The sequence below is a fragment of the Euprymna scolopes genome, chromosome 12 (assembly GCF_053919585.1).
Source record: "Euprymna scolopes isolate OS-2025 chromosome 12, ASM5391958v1, whole genome shotgun sequence".
NCBI classification, from domain to species: domain Eukaryota; kingdom Metazoa; phylum Mollusca; class Cephalopoda; order Sepiida; family Sepiolidae; genus Euprymna; species Euprymna scolopes.
In genome coordinates, this window is record NC_136493.1 from 136,036,975 (window position 1) to 136,056,000 (window position 19,026).

Sequence of the window (19,026 nt, forward strand, 5' to 3'; positions counted from 1 at the left end):
TATATGCCCTGAAGCCGGAGATATAATGCCATTGAGTGTGTTAGTTGAAACAATTTGACAATATTAAAAGGGATATATACCTTAAAATATATTTTAAATACATTCAATATTACTACAATAATTTTTAAATACCTATAGAGACTGGTTTTTTATACTTTCGGGAATCATCTGTTGTGCAAGGTGTCACGATTACAGCTGATCGGGAGATTCGAACCCTGGCCACAAAGCCATCTCTGACTCCATTAGCAAGGAAAAACCACACGTCCAACTTTAACTGCGAGAAATATCGTCAAAACATTTATTTTTAAATGTCAAGACATCCGTTCATAGTGATCTAACGATTATAACATCATGATATGCGCATGTGAGCTTAAATGACTGACTTTCATTTCAACTTTAAAGTGTTCAACAATGAAAACCTAGTTCTTAAATAGGCAGACGTAATTATTACTATAATAATTTTTAAACACCTACAGACACTAGTAGTGATAGGACGATTCCAAAAATTTTCCCGATTCCGATGCAATTACCGATTCCGTTCTAAATTTCTGATTCCGATACGATTCCCATTCCGATTCTTTCAAAATTTATAAATATTTAATTAGAACTTTTTTTTGTAAATTTTCAAATTATTACATTAACCCCCGGGTAATTTTCGTGTATATTTTTCCTCAAATGTTTTCCTTGTAATTGATTGAAAATTTTAAAAGAACAAAGGATTTATTTTTATTTTAAAACAAAACCAGATTGTATTAGTTCGTCGTTAGTGTTCAACATGCTACTAGAAGTTTTCATAAACAGTTAAAAATAATCGACGATTGATAAGCAAAATGAGAAAACGACGTAAGAACAAAATATGTATTTCTAAATAAAAATGTTACTATTTAGAAAAACATTTTTGCATGTGGGTTTTGTTAACTATTCTGTGCTTTCTACCTATGAATGAAGTTAAGGTATTATTTTAATTATAAGACTTTGGTGGGTTAATTAATTGATTTGCTTTGCTGTAAAAAAACAAAAACAAAAACGAGATACAAATAATAATAATAATAATAATAATAATAATATTATTATTAATAATAATAATAATAATAATAATAATGACAACAACAAATTTGTAGATTAAAATTCTCAGCTAAATCCCGATTACAAAAGAAATATTACTTTCATAGGAGATTACGTGTGTAAAAGAAAAAAACGAAAACAAAAACGAGATACAAATAATAATAATAATAATAATAATAATAATAATAATAATAATAATAATAATAACACATTTGTAGATTAATATTCTCAGCTAGATCTCCATTACAAAAGAAATATTACTTTCATAGGAAATTACGTGTGTAAAAGAAAAAAACAAAAACAAAAACGAGATACAAATAATAATAATAATAATAATAATAATAATAATAATAATAATAATAATAATAATAATAATAACAAATTTGTCGCTTAACATTCTCAGCTAAATCCTCATTACAAAAGAAATGTTACTTTCATAGGAGATTACGTGTGAAATCCTTAAAAAACTTGACGAAAAACAAACAAACAATCATTTTAGTATTTAGTAAGATAAGGTTCTAATATAAATTTAACGTAAAATAATCTGTAATTCTTTTTTGAGGTACCATCACGCCAGGAAGCCAGATTTCAATCCGCCATTTCGGTTTGCACAAAAAGTACGCCAGTGCGCCAAAGTTTATTATATCATAAAAACAAATATCTACAGAAAAAAAAAATCAAACTTATTTGTACATTTTTATCTAGCGAATTACCTATGAAAAACCCCGTTTGCTATTTTTAAAAAATCTAAGGACGGAGCTGAAGTAAAATAAAAATAACTTTTTCGATAAATCTCTGTGTGGCGTACCGGAAAAATACATTTTTAAAGAATAAAAATGAATAAAGTTTTACAAGAATCTTTATACATTTATCTAGATAATAAACATAAAATTAAGTATGAAAAGACACGTTTATTATTTTTAAATATCTAACTTATATCCTAATACACCTAAAAAAGAAAAAAAAAACGATTCTCCATTTTTAGGCGATTACATGCAAACAAGTTTAAATTTTAGTGGTAAAAATAAAATAAAACACCAAACAATAAGTTTCGTATATGAATTTAACGCAAAATGATCCAACTTTATTAATCAGACAATGTTTTAAGAACATGTAGACAACTTTATTTGTTTTAAATCTTGGGAATGTTAATGTAGCAAATCAAACTAAAGTATAAAATATGTGATTGTTAAAAGTCATAAAAGACTCGTTTCTTACTACTTATTCTAAGTTTGGATGGTAATACGAAAAATAAAGCAATTACATGTGATTTTATGGTTTTGATAATCGGACTTAGAAAACTTTTTTAACTGCTTAAAAAGTTAGAATGTATCCGAAATTAGATCGTTTTACATTATATCTATATGTACAACTGAACCTCCATTCTAAATTTTAAAATAACGTTTTAGTTTGTTCACACATAATTGCCTAAAAAAGTAGAATTTCATATGTTTAGGGTATTTGAATTGTAAATATTTTTTTAAAAGTAACAAACTTATAAATGTTTGCTCTTTATATATTCTATCCAAAGTTTTGATAAACTTGTGAAATTGTAATCTATATTTGCGCCAAAACCAAACAAAATAGAAGGAAACATGAAATATTTTAGAGGATGTGGTGATCAGACAACACCGATGTCAAGCAGCGCCAGAAAGAAATGTCCAAGAATTTTAAAACTTTTGATATTAAAATGTAAAGTCTCTAATAGGCACCATATGGCCATTTATCACATAGGTGCGAAAAGCTTTATAAAATCTGTGATATTGAATAGGCAAGTAAACTCTAGAATATTTATTTTGCTTGAAAACTCGTCCATGGAAAATATGTTCATTTTTGCAAGGTAGGAAAATTTAGCCATTATTGAATAAATATCGATTGAAAACATATTTTATGACTGTTCTTGAAGGAGATATTGTTAAAAAAAGATTACACCTTCATAATATTTTTTAAAACATTTTTTATTTGTTTACCGTTGTTTTCAGAAAGACAAACTCGATTTTTCTATGTGTTAATTTTCTACCTAGCTTTGTAAGTTTTTAGTGATTTAACCTTTTAAAGCGTTTATTCAGTTAAAAAAATAAGTAGTATCGACTATTACTTTAGAACAAAAATAATGTTCGACATAAAAGGATCATATCCAGGTGTTTCTACAATCGCTCAAAAATAGAAAATTAACGAAAATACTGAGGTAGATATAATTACAAAAACAAACAGACAAAAACCCCAATAAATTTTAATATTTTGTAAATATAATTTAGGGAAGAGAAAAAAAGAGAGAGTAAAAATTATATATCTCTCAAAACGAAGACAATACGCAACAAAAAACTGAAATAAAAAAGAAAAAATACTTAAATACCTTCAGTAAGGTTTTTTTTTAACAATCGATTTGTAAAAAGAAAAGGTAAATTTTTACATCAGGTCTACATGCACAATTTTCTTTAAAATGACGACTTTAAAGGTGTTTGACTATGCTAAATAAGAAAATCTCGTTTAAATGTTGCAGACACAAGTAGCTTTCGAGATATAAACACCTGTATTATACACTGTAATTCACTGGCCGCCATGTTTGTACGCGCGCGTCAACTCACCGTTCACATTCGAAATGTCAACATCCATAGGTTTTCGGGTATACTGACAACGAATATATTTTTTCATCTCCCCACTAAAATGGGGTATTATTTCGAAAGCCTGGGGAGGTTGAGGTATCTATTCCGAAAGCCGTTCTTAACGTGAGATTACTCAAGAAAGTGAAAAAAAATCGTAATTGTTTTGTTTTACACGCATTTACATTACTAATTTCTCGGTTATGAAAAAAAAGAAGAAAAATAGTGGATTTGTTTCCGCCACGTGGCAGTATCGGTAACAGAGCAGTAGAGTTTATCGCGCGTGCGTATAAATATGTCCGCCAGTGAATTACAGTGCATAATATAGGTCTTTATATCTTGAAAACTATTTGTCTCTGCAAAATTTAAATGAGATTTTCTTATTCAGCATGATCGAAAACCTATAAAAGTCGTCATTTTAAGAAAATTGTTGAGGTGGAAAATACCCAAAAAATTAATTGAATTAAAAAACCAAAACAAAACAAAATCAAACGGAAAATTCCAGAGAATAATTGAACGTTTCGCTGTTTTTTTTATTTTTTTTATTTTTTAAATTATTCTTTAAAACTCCAAAAAATATAGTTGTAAATAATAAAACGTAAAGCCCAGATACTAGAAATATAAAAATTGTAATTAACTTTAAATAAGCGAAACATTTTTTGGTAGGAGAGAAGATGTGTGTTGAAAATCTCTTGTAGAGTAATTTTTGTTTTAAATTTTTACTTCAAAATTGTTAAACTATTATAAAAAATTAATAAATAACGAAATTTCTTTATCAATTTCATAGAATTCTCTACTCCGTTCTTCAACAATTTTTCTGATTTCATTTTTTTGTTGTTGTTTATTGTTTTGATTTTGAGGGAGGTATAGTTTTTAAAAAGCTTTCCCGCTTTCTAAATTATATTTGCAAAATATTAATATTTATTTTCTTTTGAAAGAGGAGGCTCTTTTTAAAATTATATCTACTTCAGTATTTTCTGTAATTTTCTATATCTGAGTGATTATCGAGACTCCCAACATGTGATCCTCCCATGTAGGACCTTATTTTTGTTCTAAAGTAACACCCGACACGACTTGTTTTTTAACTGAATAAACGCTTTAAAATAAGTTAAATCGCTAAAAACTTACAAAGCTAGGTAGAAAACGAACACTTGGGAAAATTGATTTTATCTTTTTTAAAACAACGGTAAGCAAGTAAAAATATGTTTTAAAAATATTATGGCGGTGTAGTGTCTTTTTAAAATAATATCTCCTTCAAGACCGGTCATAAAATGTGTTTTCAATCGATGTTTATTCAATAAGGGATGGCCGCGTTTTCCGTGGACGAGTTTTTCGTGGTCGAGTTTTCCAGGCATCTTTTAATGTACGTATAATTTCTTTTTTATAATTTGATGAATTTCTAAACGTTCATATTTTAAGTATTTTATGTATTTTATCTGAAGTTTGGATTAACTTATGAGAGTTTTATGTGTGATTTTCACTTGTGGTAAAAAAAGTAAATATATGCATTAAAACAAGATTAGTTCAAAGATGACCGCTCCAGACAACATGGCGCCAGAAAAATTAAAAATAAAACTTTCAGGAGCGGCTTAACCCTTTTAATTTAACTGTGAACTCTGAGGGGTAACGTATTGACTTTTATCGCCTACCTGCTAAAAAATAAGTGTGAGCATTGCAAAATGTTTTCTAAGGCAATAAAAGTGAACTCTTGATTATTTACTTTGACATAATTTACTAATAAAATTATTAAATTGGACCCAGATGTCCTGGTTCAGTGTCCCTTACTTTCATGTTATAAATCAATATTCTTCTGATAAATAAATAAAATTGTGTTTGTTTTTTTATAATTTCCAGGAAAAAATAAAAGAATCTTTTTGAAATCGAAAATGAGGCTCAAATTTTCCCGATTCCGATACTGATTCCCATAATCCCCAAAAGTTCCGATTTTTCTGATACCCGATTCCTGATTAATCGTCCCAACACTAGACACTAGTGTTTAATCCTTTCGGACTGTAAGGTAATGGATAGGTTGGTTAATTATGGACTCAAATATTTTGGCGAAAAGAGGGAGGAAGTCTATGGGGCGATAATTTAATGGATCAGTTCTTTTGCCATAATTCCTGTAAACTGGTACTACAGAAGCAATTTTCCAGCAGTCAGGAATGCAAGGTTCGTTAAGGTATTTGTTGTAAAGTTTGGAGAGGACTTGAGCAACCTCAGCAGAGCATTTTCTAATAGTACAGCCAGGATGAGATTGGGTCTACATGCTTTGGAGGTGTCTAGTTTTTTATGATATCCTGCACCTGAGAAGGAGTGATTTTCAGATCATTTACTGTGATGTCACTCCGCAAAGGAAAACCAAAGAGGGAATGGTTTGCTGGATTAAATGTAAAGTTTAAAACAAATCAACTGCAAGCATGTACGCCTTCTCGGTTGCCGTGCAAACAACCTCATGATTGTTTGATAGAGGAGGTGAGATTGTTGATTGCCCATTATTTAATATACTGTTGTAGATTTTCCAGAAATTACGAGTTTCTAATTTCTGTGCTTCGATGTGTTTTCTGGTAGTTTGTGTATATTCTCTCTTAGCTGTCGCTATTTCTTTCTTACAATTACTTCTAGCTTCTATAAACTTTTTTCTATTTGTGCTGGACTTGTGTTGGATAAATATGCGGTATGCATGCTGCCTTTGAGCAATGGCCGCTGCACAAGTAGAAGTAAACCATTAGGAAGACTTGCTTCAATTGCCGCTTTGAACCATTCAGTTGTCCCATTTACGCACTGTTCTGCAGGAAGAGAAAATATATTTCTCGATGGGGCATCTCTTATGAGATCGCTGATGGCTTCCCAGTCAGCCTTCTTATAATACTTTGTCGTTTTGAAGAATGCCCCTTCAGCTATGGACACGTGTTACACAATCACCGAGAAGTATTGTCAGAAATAGATCTAGAAGTGAGGCTTGTTGATCTTGCTGGGCTGGGAAACGTGTCGGAAACGTAACTGTCTATAATAGGGAATGACATATAGAGAAGCTATGTGTTATGCTACCAGCTGCGTCTGTGTAAGTAGAGAATCCAAGGCAATTATTGTGGTGGACATTAAAGTCACCAAATACATGTACTTGTGCGCTAGTATCGAGAGAGAATGCTGTTTAGCATAACACTTTACTACGATGCACTATATCTAGAAAATATTATTGAGGCATGTTGTTTATTAGAAATACTTCGCGCCCATACGTCATACCATATATCTAACTTTTGCTTTCGATTTTCACTATTTCTTATCGCTCTCCCTATATATATATATATATATATATATATATATATATATATATATATATATATATATATATATAATGAGATTAATTCAAATAGTATTCCGACGAGATAAAGAGGAACAAACCAAGTCACACTTCCATCAACGTTTCGTTTTTATTATTATTCACCCAGAAGCTGTTATATATATATATATATATATATATATATATATATATATATATATATATATATATATATATATAGTCATCCACATACGGTAGTGTTTCGCTGTTTCACAGCTCATCAGTGTTGCTAGATCTAGAACTACCTCAAGCCAGGATAGGTACCGGATCGCCCAAACGGCAGTCGGAGCTTCTAACCGTTGCTCTATACGGCTGCTTCTATGCGGGCGGTGAATTAATAATGTTTTGACATCGTCCAAATATCTAAGCTCAATTTGTTTACACAGAGCATCGCTTGATACGCTAATGGTAATTTGTATATCACTTCCCAAATGCTCAACCTAAAATAGGGAGCATAATAATCATCCAGATACGGTACTGTTTCGTTGTTTCACAGTTCATTAGTATGGCTAGACAAGCAACTACCTCGAGACAGAATAGAAATCCGATCGCTCAAACAACAGTCGGAGCTTTTAACCGTTGCGCCATATGGCTGCTGCTATGCAGGCGGTGAATTAACAATGTTTTGACATTGTCCAAATACCTCATATATATATGTATATATATATATATATATATATATATATATATATATATATATATATATATATATATTAAACAGACTTTATCCAAGAGTGTTTAATATCAAAATAATGCCAGATATACATTTATTTGTTTATGTTAGCATTTATATATCACTACACATTCACGTGCATGTTTCGATCAATTAGTTACAAGTAACTAGATACCTTTTCAGGCGATATTGCTGATACAAAAGTAAAATTCATAATGGATATATATATATATATATATATATATATATATATATATATATATATATATTCAAGTAGTGATGAAAAGACATAGTAATTTAATACAGAGGTTATGTATGCTATAACTGCAAGTGATTTATCGATACTACTATTTCTCTACTACTACTACTACTACTACTACTACTACTACTGGATGGAGTTAATGAAGTAAATGTCTATTACTTCAGTAAATAAAAATGAAATTAAGTTAAAGTAAATGTTTAAATTATCGTTCAACCTGTGCCCATTTACCCGAAAAAATGAAGACGTGGGGACTATTTTCACACTTGTACGTCGGCAAAAAAAGCCCCGCATAGTGCCCGCAAACATTATTTAGAATATGCAATGTACGTGTAAAATATAGTTTGGAACGCAACTGTGTAAGGGAGATTACTTCATCTTTTACTTGTGCTGCCTGAAATCCTTGGGGGTTTTTTTTTACGCGATATTTTTGCGGAAATTCTGTTTTTTATTTTATAATTTTATTTTTTTATTATCTGAAGGGGCCAACCAAACTTGCTCAGCAAATGAACGCACATATGAAATCGGAAGTAGTTTCAAGATCGATTGTAACTTTTGCTTTTGTGGACCGAATGGAACTATTATTTGTACAAAGCGATTTTGCCTGAAACCGGGTAAATATTTTTTATATTTATTTTGTCTGCCTTTGAAACATTTATTAATTTCGTCTGTGATTGTTTTTTCTTACTTGATACGACGTGTTTTACTAACTGTGTACGACAAATTGAGGCACGACAGATGTACGACAAAAGCTTGATAGCTACTTATTTTTTATTTTTTTCGTCTAAAAAAATAAAAGATAAAATTAAAAGTTTTTAAAAAGTTTGGTTACTTTAACAAATATTTTTTTTTGTCTAAAAAATAAAATTTTTAGACAAAAACTTTTTAAAAACTTTTAATTTTATCTTTTATTTTTTAGATGAAAAAGAATCTTTTTAAAAAATAAACAAGGCTTAATAAGATATTTTATTTTATTTTTTATTTTTTTAGACAGACGGTTTGAAATGTAGAAGAACTAAATAATTTGTTTATATATTAAAATTTCATTGTCATCTTTTGGGGTAAGTACTAGCAAAAATAAAAACAACAAAAACCATTCGTGTATGTCTGCCTAAAACATTCGACAGAGACGACAGATTTTTACAAGCTCGGTATAGGTTTGAAGTTCGACCCTTCGGACGACAATCGAAAAATTGGCTACAAGTATTAATTCTTTCACCCTCAAGTGGGCACATTTTACAAGGAGGGGGTCGCTATTTTCAACGATATTTTCGAAACTCATCCCCTCTTTTCGATTGACTAGCCTTAATTTAAACCTTCGTCTCTTCTGGTTTTGTGATGAACGCAAGGACAAAGAGGTCACATATTTTCACGTTTTTTTTTTTTTTTACCTTTTTCGCGGTACGGGTTCGAGCCTGCCTGCCTACGACCACATTTTTTTTTGCTCAGCACACACCTCCAAACGTCCGGGAAATTCCGGTCACCGTGGCTAATATATTGTAAAGGTAAAATGTGACAGGGGAAATAATTAATCTTTAACATTATTTGAAACACTTGCATATTAGTTCGCTCTATTTACATTAACTCTGCGTTAATTCTTTTACTGTTTATTTTAATTAATCCACGAAACAGGCAAAAATTGCACAGTAAATGGACGAACTTATACAGCTGGAAGTGTTTTCAAGATTGATTGTAACTTTTGCCGTTGTGGACCAAATGGAGCAGTTGCGTGTACGAGAAAACTTTGCCGAAAACCAGGTAAATAAATAAATATATATATTTATCTTTACTTTGTTCGCGTTTAAATATTTATTATTTTTTCAGTTTTGATCTAAAAAAATGATATGATTCAATCACAGTTTATGAATTTCATCTGAAACATCACAGAGTTTTTGAATTCTGACAAATACGGTTTGTTTTTTTTTTAAATATTGATTCCATCAATCAATGATACCTTGTTTAAATACACTTGAAGAAGGTCGGGAGTTATAACGACCAAAACGTTGCGAGAATAACAACCCATACGAAAACAGTACTCCGAAAAATCGTAATCATACATATTATTAATCCTTATAAAAAAGAAACATTATTTATAAAGAAGCGAATTTATATATACGAAAATGAACATGTCTCGACGACGTGCATCCCTTATATAAATACATCAGATTTTCAATTCTAAAAGTCTATGACTTGTTTAAAAACACATTCTTTTCATTCTTTACCAATATGAGTCATTCGTAACGAAGCCACGGAAACGTACATAGCAGCAGCGGCAGGTATGCATATGACCAAGCCGTGGCGCGAGGTGACGTCTCAGCGAATGAAGAGAAGGAAAAGAAAAGCGGAGAAATTTTTGACCTCGTGACGGCGACAAAAACTTTGAAACACATGTTGGTGCAAGAGGAACTTTTAAAACAAGATGCAATCCGAACTTTTAACAAAAAACGGCCGAAGGAGCGTGTGCCATGGGTCGAGCTGCAAATATAGCAGCGTATTTGATCCCGAGAGAAACGGAGAGATGCGACCATATTGTCTACGGCTTGGAAAATTACGTATCCATGGTTTGGCGATAAAACGATCGATATTAAATGTTTTTAGTTTCAATTAAAAAGAAAAAAAAAACTCATGTCGAATTTCTGTATATTTTTTCTGAGCGAGACTTTCATATACAACGTAGAGTCCGTGTTAACATAGAACTATCAATTAAACATAGCGCATATGGCCGCGTATGAGAATATAAGCAGGAGCCGAAGGATGGAGGGCAAGCGATTGTATTAGAAACAGGAGCAGCGTTTGGGCGCGTATGCGGGTTGGCAGGTTTGCTCGGACTTGAATATGAAGAAAAAAAATTAAAAAAGGACACCACGTAGTCAGGGAGAAACAAAGTCGGCGACGAAGGAGATGGATATGTAAAGCGAAAGCAAGAATGGGTCGGCTGTGGCTAGCGTGCGGTCGGAGGACGAGAAACACGAATCGGGTTAGATGGACATGCGGCAGCGAGAGACTTTTTAAGTGGTGTGAAGACGGGGAAGTAACGATAATAAACGGATTTCCTATTTATGTTTTGTTTGTGAGTCGACAAGCGTAACGGCTACGTTACACCATATTAACATTGTTAAGGTACCTTTGAAGAAGGCAGAAGATTACATCGGCCGAAACATTGTAAGAATAAAAACTAAGATGAGAACAGTAGTCCGAACAATTAAAATGTTTCGCATAATCAATCCTCAGCTAAAAATCCAAGAATCATTATATCAAATCGGGGCAGACTCGAATTATTACGAGAATTGAAACGACTCGACGCTTTTTCCTTTTCATAAAACAAATCACATCTTTTCAATTCTAACAACAATTATCTTTTGGAAAAAAATAATAAAGAAAACGTTATTTTTCTCCATTCATCAACAAGACTCAGTGTTAAGATAACACAATAATACAAAAAACGAATCCATTTTTAAGATACATATATTCAATGTTCGCACTTGGCGATGACAATTCAATTTCAAACTAAACGTAATAAATAAAGAGAAACGTTATTCCAAACTTAAGCATGATGCTTCCACGAAAACATGATTCCAAATTTTAGCGTGACAGATCAACGGATGGACAGGTGTAAACACATCTAAAATGTGAAGCGACAAACCTGGATGATAGACATCACCAGTTGAAAACTTGCTTTAAAGAATAAATTGTACGTGGTGTATTTTGGATAAATTTCACACTTTTAAAAAGAAAAAGTTATTTCTTCGATAAAAGCTAATATAAAAACTATAGAACTGCTTGCTGTACAAGAAAATGTCAAAACTCCTAGAGTGGATGAAACGCCGAATATTCAGTGTACCTTAATCGTCATATATATATATTTTATATATATATATATATATATATATATATATATATATATATATATATATATATATATATATATATAACGTTTTATTCTGTTCACGTTTCAATATTAATTATTTCTTCGGTTTTGATCTACAAAATTGATGCGATTCAATCCACAGAGCATGTTTATGAGTAAAAATAAGAAGAATAAGAAGAATTTATCAGGGAAGGTAACCAACTTTTATTTACGTGATCTAAATTTTTTTTTGCAGTTCAGTACGCGACATATTTCATCAGCAGTTATTTCTTCCATCAGGGCTTCCTAGTTGAAGCGCGCGTTCTCCAAGTTTGAACACCAATTTGATCCGGACAATCACTCCGTGCTAACTTTTCGCAAGCAGTAAGATTTGTGTTTATTTCAACTACATTCCTCACATAACATTCTATGGGATTGTAATTTGCCAAGTTACCGTAAGAAGATGATGTTAGAACTGGTACAGTTTTGGAAGTCCTGCCATTTCTTTTTTAGTTTTTAATGGAAATCTCCCTAGATAAGGATTAAAGCCACTTGATATATAGGGCTAACAATAACGAAAAAGAAGATATATGAAGCTATAAAACGGTGTTAAATAATACTGATACATGTACGACTTTCGCAAAGCCATTCCGTACATCAAGATCAAACAATGTCCATCATCCAGGTTCTATCATATGTTTCGATTTCTCTAGAAACAGTAGCTCAAGAAGCAATAAAAATAATTAAATATGTTAAAAAATATTAATCGACGAACAAGATCAAGATGTGTCCAAATTAAAAAAGTTGAATTTAATGTTTAATGAAACGTATATTGTGATATCTTAATAGGCCGAGAGTTTGTGATACGATCAACGCCACCAGAATTTTGAGAAATGATTCATGAAAAAGATGAAAAACGTATCGGAAGTAAAACAACAACAACAACAACAACAACAACAACAACAATGAAAGAAAATGGTTCTTTAGCAGAGCGAAAGTATAGGAAGTAAGATTATTAAAAAATGGATGAAAGGGCTGCCGAGAACTTTTGGAATTCTTGAGATGGGAAGACGCTTCACGGTTGGTAGTCATTTTCTGAATAATCAGCCACACTTGGCTGATAGGGCGGAAAAAGTCATTTTTTATTAGTTGGGTATGGTAAGGACTAAGAGAAAAGATCAGGGTAGATTTTCGATTTTGAGTCAATGAATGCAAAAGTTAGAGAGATTTTTGAGTTGGTAACATTTGACGACAGTTTGCAGTTTGCGACACTGAACGACAGAGAGGGATCGAAAAGATTGGAGATAAAATCAGGCGAGATCAGATAGAGTTTTAGCAGATAAGGGCAGATAACTGATTAACCGACCGGCAGAGAGCTGTCATCATACAACGTTTGGGGAATCCTTATCACACACACACACACACACACACACACACACACACACACACACACACACACACACACACACACACACACACACAACTCATTTAAATAAGTTCCCTTTTTTTTACTTGACGTTCTACGAGGGAAGAGTTAGACACAAAGTCGGTTTTTAATGTGAGAAAAATCCAGCTCCCCTAAAGGGGCACTCTGAGTAGAAACAAAAATAAAAATTGCCTCAATCTAGAAGGATTTCTCCTCCATTAATTAAGGACAAAAAAGGTGAACGGCACTATCAGAACAGATAATACACTTTGTTCCTAGCCAAAAGGCCTTTGTGAGTTTGTGTTCATGTTTTTAAATATTTTATGCTTATAAGCCAATGCCCCATTGGCAGTTTTTAATATGAGAGATGACAACACAAACAGAATAAAAATAGAAAAAGGACAGATATAAAATTGAAAATATTTGTGGCTTTCTTAGATATATTGTCCATTCAACTCGTGAACGAAATGCATACATATATTATTTAAGTAAATAAAATATTGTTAAAAGCTTAAATCTCGTTGTTGTCCATTTTCATGAATGTATCCATCTTTCTGAACAAACATAAAATCCAGAAAACGTACTAGTCCCCGATAAAATATGGACTAATAAGTAATGTCTGTCAAATTTCTTTCTCTGTATGCAACATAATATGTTAAACATGTTTTGGAAGTACACTATGTCAGGGGAGGTAACCAACTTTTATTTGCGTTTTCTGATTTTTTTTTCGTTCAGTACACATTTTTCATAATTTTTTCCCTTTTATTTTACATTTTTCATTTTTATTTTCACAAGCACAAGAAAGAATTATTTTATTTTATACTTTATATTTTTATCAGGTCAAGAAAGAAATCAAACCTGCTCAGCGAATGGGAAGACATATCCAATCGGAAGTCGTTTCAAGATCGATTGTAACTTTTGCTTTTGTGGGCGGAATGGAAATATTGGTTGTACAAAACGATTTTGCATAAAACCGGGTAAATATATTAATTTGTGTCTTCCTTTAAATCATTTAATTCCACGTGTGATTGCTTTACGTACATAATACGGTAGGAAACGTCCATGAGTAAAAAAGAACAGATCTATTCTTAAGATATGTCCATTCAATTTGCGCGCTTTACGACGAAGTTTCTATTTTAAACTAAACGTGACAAATCAATGTTTACTTTGGCTGTTGTGTTTTACGACTTATCAACATTTTTCCCGTTATTTAATGCTGATGTGATATATGAATCTAAGAAATCAAACTATGCAGCGTAATTGACAAACAGTGTCTATCATCTAGGTTCGGTCACTAGAAAGATGCGTCAATTTTTAAAAGTTAAATAAAAAACACTATTTCCGTTTCATAAACACATCAGACATTTTTTTTTATGCAAAAAGCCCGAGACAAGGCATGAAACCACTTGATGTAAGGAGCTAAAAAGAACCATAGCTGATTATTACAAAGACAGGAGGTGTCTTTAGAAGACTTTTTTTTTTTTCGAATTTTGAGCAATAAAGAAGACTTTAGACTTCAAAAGACCAATAGTGTATGGAGAAGGAAAACAGTGAGCAGAAAGAGTTCCACAGCCTTGCAGTACTGGAATAGGAAACTGTATTACAATGAGGTATTTAAAAAACGAATTGATGGAGACCACAAGACGATGTGCCAAACGAGTTGTAACAAAGGCAGCAGGGAATAGATCAGACAATTCTGAGGAACACATGCCATAATTGTATTTGTAGAAAGACTGAGACTAGCAACATCACGTCCGTGAGAGAGAGTTTGCAGTGAAGAAGATAGTGTGAGACTAATCAAATTACAGATACGTTTTTGCAATTTATGAGGAACTTTCAAATGAGACACGGATACACCAGCTCAAATATGACAACAGTACTCCATATATGGTCTGATAGTAGATTTGTAGAAATAGAAAATAACATCGATGTGAGAAAGTGTTGTGAGTGATCGAGAGAAACGGTTTTACGAGAAACAAAAAGAGCAATGGATTTAATATTTTGACTCCAAGAAAGATTTGATGAAAAAGAAAGACCAAGACTTGGAGTTGATTTCTCATCGAGAGCAGAGCCGTCCATAAGAATCTCGGGGTGAAAAGGGACACCCCTCTGATTAAAGAACAATAGTTGAGTCTTAACAGGATTAAAGGAAATAAGTCATTTCTTATCCTGATCCATAAAAGAACCCAAATCAACTTCTAGATCAACTGTATACTTCCATTGATCTAAGAAAGCTGGGCGAGAAGACATACCGAAATAGAAGTGGTATCATAAGTATAGATATTAATTTTATGAATAATATTCTCTGGAAGGTCATTTATATAAAGAAGTAAACAGTGGTTTGTTGAAAATTAAAAACAACATTGTTAAGATCGAAGATTACATCGGCCTAAATGTAGTGAGAATAACATTCAAGATGAAAGCATTAATGCCAAACATTCATAAATTTAAAAACCATCTAATATAAATAAACAAAAATTGGAAAGATTTAAAGTCTGATTTCAGTTACGAAGTAAATTTGAATAAAAAAAAGATGTTGATAAACGGATGGTACTTAGAGCGTTCTTGGATAGTTTGCAGGCATAACTCGTTGTGAAGTAAAATGAATATCTATTACTCAAGTAAATAAAATATAGTTGAAGTTGAACTCGTCATCTTGGTCATTTTTTGGCCACTAAAAAAAAAAGAAAAGAAAAACAAAAGAATAAACAACTAAGAGAACAGCTTCACACCTGATTCCCATTATAGGTGGAACACAGTCTAGTGGTCATAAAAAACGTCTTCCAATATGCAACAGAATTTATAACATCTATACTATAAATCTCACCTGTCTGTTTAAATGTACGTATGTATATATGTAATCGTGCCCATCATCATCATCGTCGTCGTCGTCGTCGTCGTCGTTGAGGATTTGTGCCGTTTGGAACGCGTCTTCAATTTGAAAGTTGCACAGGTACCGCAACGAATGACTGTCTCTTTTAAGAATTGTCTGTCTGGGATTGTTTTTCTTTTTTGTTCATGTTAATTTCATTTAATCGTACTGATTATCATAATCGTCGTCATGATCATTGAGGATTTATGCCGTTTGGAACCCATTTTCATTTTAAAAGTTGCACAAACACCGCAACTAATTTCTGTCTGTTTTATGAATTGTGTGTGTTGGATTGCAATCTTTTTTTATGCATGTTAAATTCATTTAATCATACCATCATCATTATCGTCGCCATGAACGCTTCTTCATGTATATTCTACATGTACGTCTATGCGTACGTGTGTATATGCATATGTATGTACATGCGTATATGTGTGCGTGTATGTGTGTATGTGCATGTTGGCATGTGTGTATATGTGTGTACATGCGTATGTATGTTTACGTGCATGTGAATGCATGCATGTATATGTGCGGGCATGTGTTTATTTACATGCGTATGTGGGGTAGAGAGGGCTCCCGTATTCCGTGGTGAAGGCAACCCCTCTAGGAGAAGCAAAACTCTGATTTAAGAAAACATAAAGTGGGAGACCAGTACTCGCATTAAGCTGGTCTGCAGTTTGACTTGCTGCTGGCTATCTTGCTCTTATTTGTTGCTGGATCTCAATATTTTGAACCGAGGGTGTGTATGAGAGGAAGAAAGAGATGGAAAGAGAGAGAGAGAGAGAGAGAGAGAGAGAGAGAAAGAGAAAGAGAGACTTAGTTGTTGTACAAAGCTAAAACTCTGTAATAACACCTTCGTATAGATACTCCCTCAAACATTTGTCTAAAAAATCTTGTGGCGATGAAAAATTTGTGACGCGTGTAGGTCTGAAAGGCTGCATTCATGTTATAACTGATCTGCCACCATTATATATATGTATGTATGTTTATATGCATACATGTGAATGTATATGTATGTATATCTATGTGCATATATATGTATGTATATATGTATGTGTGTACATATGTTTATGTGTGTATGTATATATGCATATATTTTCAGAATGTGTGAGAGAATATACAATTATTTCCACTGCCAGACAACATTGCAGCCAGCAAGAGCAACGAAAGCCAACAAACCGAAAGTCTAAGACTCGAGTTTAGCCCTCATTTGGGCTCATCAGTTAGACACATCCGAACTCAGGATTCGAAACTTGGACTCCCGGTTTGTTGGCTTTCGTGACTCTTGCTGGCTGCAATGTTGTCTGGCAGTGGAAATAATTAAATGTATGTATGTATACACACACACACACACACACACACACACACACACACACACACACACACACACACATATATATATATATATATATATATATATATATATATATGCTTGTGTGTGTGTATGTATATATGTATGTGTATATATATATGCATGTGTATGTATATGTAGGTATATGTATGTGTATGTGTGTATGTATATATGTATATATGTGCACGTATATGCATGTGTATATGTGTGTATATGCGTGTATGTGTATATATGTGTATGTGTATATATGTGTATGTATGTATGTATGTATGTGTATGTGAAAAATTTTCGGGGAGTACAGAATTCAACAATGGCTAAATACAGACCAATCAACATAATGATTTAAAAAATAAAAAAATGAAAATAAAGATTAGCTAACCAGGTTTCGTTCCTCGTTCAACAGAGCTAAATCGAGGAAAATACGATTAAAAAAAAAGTCATAAATATGGCGGGGGCGAAAACTAAACGGGGGAAAAATTACATAGAGACTAAATTAAGCCCTAAAAGATTTTCTTTTTGCAAAAAGAAAGTCTGAAAGACTTAATAAAAATAATCTCTAGAATTTTTAAAGGAAATGGCGAGTGCAACTTACTCAAGATCGTAAACATGTCAGCACTGAAATTCGTGGCACAGGCATGGTTATTTATAAGGTGATCACAAATCGCAGAATCATACGCATTATTCAGAACATCCTAGGGTGAAAAATTTGCATAACGAATCTTTGATGGTACATGTTGTTGTTTAAACACGTGAATCCAATCATTGCGATGTTCGCCCAACATAGTGCGCACTGCAACTACATTTAAATAAATAAATAATAGAGGGGAAAGAACATCTTTGCAAGTGGACGACAACATAGGTCTGGTTGAAAAAACAACACGTGGATTCGATGCAAAATAATGCCATTGCACAAACAAATTTGCTTAGCAAATCGGTCAGTGATGTTACATAGCTAAGGTAGGCGTAGGTAAACAGTACATCCATTAACTATGATTTCTTTAGGTTTATAAAAATTGGAAACTTTCCTATTAATAGTAGTTTCAACAATATCTAAGGGGTAACCATTGTTACAAAGGGTCTTAGTAATAAATTTAAGCTTGTCATCCAGATTAACTTTAGAACAAATCATCAAGGCCCTATGTGCTATATGTATGTATGTATCTATGTATATGTATGTATCTATGTATATGTGTATGTATGCATGTGTGTATGTATGTTTGTGTATATGTGTATGTATGAGTATGTATGTATTGCCTATGTATGTATATATGTATACATGTATATATGTGTATATGTTTATATATATGTGTGTGTATGTGTATGTATGTGTATATATGTATATATGCGTGTTTGTATACATATGTATGTATACGAATGACTGTCTTTAGTGACTTGTCTACTTGAGGGTGGGCAAGTCGCTGGAAGGACTAAAAAGTCATCTTCGGACGCATGGACTTTCAATGACTAAGGGAGTGGCATTCATCTGACAAGACATTGCAATCATCAGGTATATATGCATACATGCATGCATGTATGTATGTATGTATGTATGTATGTCTGCCCAAAACTTTCGACAGAGGCGACGGATTT

At 32.4% G+C, this 19,026-nt stretch overlaps 1 protein-coding gene across 3 annotated transcripts in view; it reads left to right on the forward strand.

Moving 5' to 3' along the window:
- Positions 1-19,026, forward strand: part of LOC145291505 (uncharacterized) — a 76,313-nt gene that overhangs the window by 724 nt on the left and 56,563 nt on the right. For all 3 annotated transcript variants that reach the window (XM_080137428.1, XM_080137430.1, XM_080137429.1), the window contains exons 2-4: positions 8,423-8,554; positions 9,573-9,698; positions 14,053-14,190. In XM_080137428.1, coding sequence (XP_079993554.1) covers positions 8,423-8,554; positions 9,573-9,698; positions 14,053-14,190 — 396 coding nt within the window. The remainder of the gene's footprint in view (positions 1-8,422; positions 8,555-9,572; positions 9,699-14,052; positions 14,191-19,026) is intronic.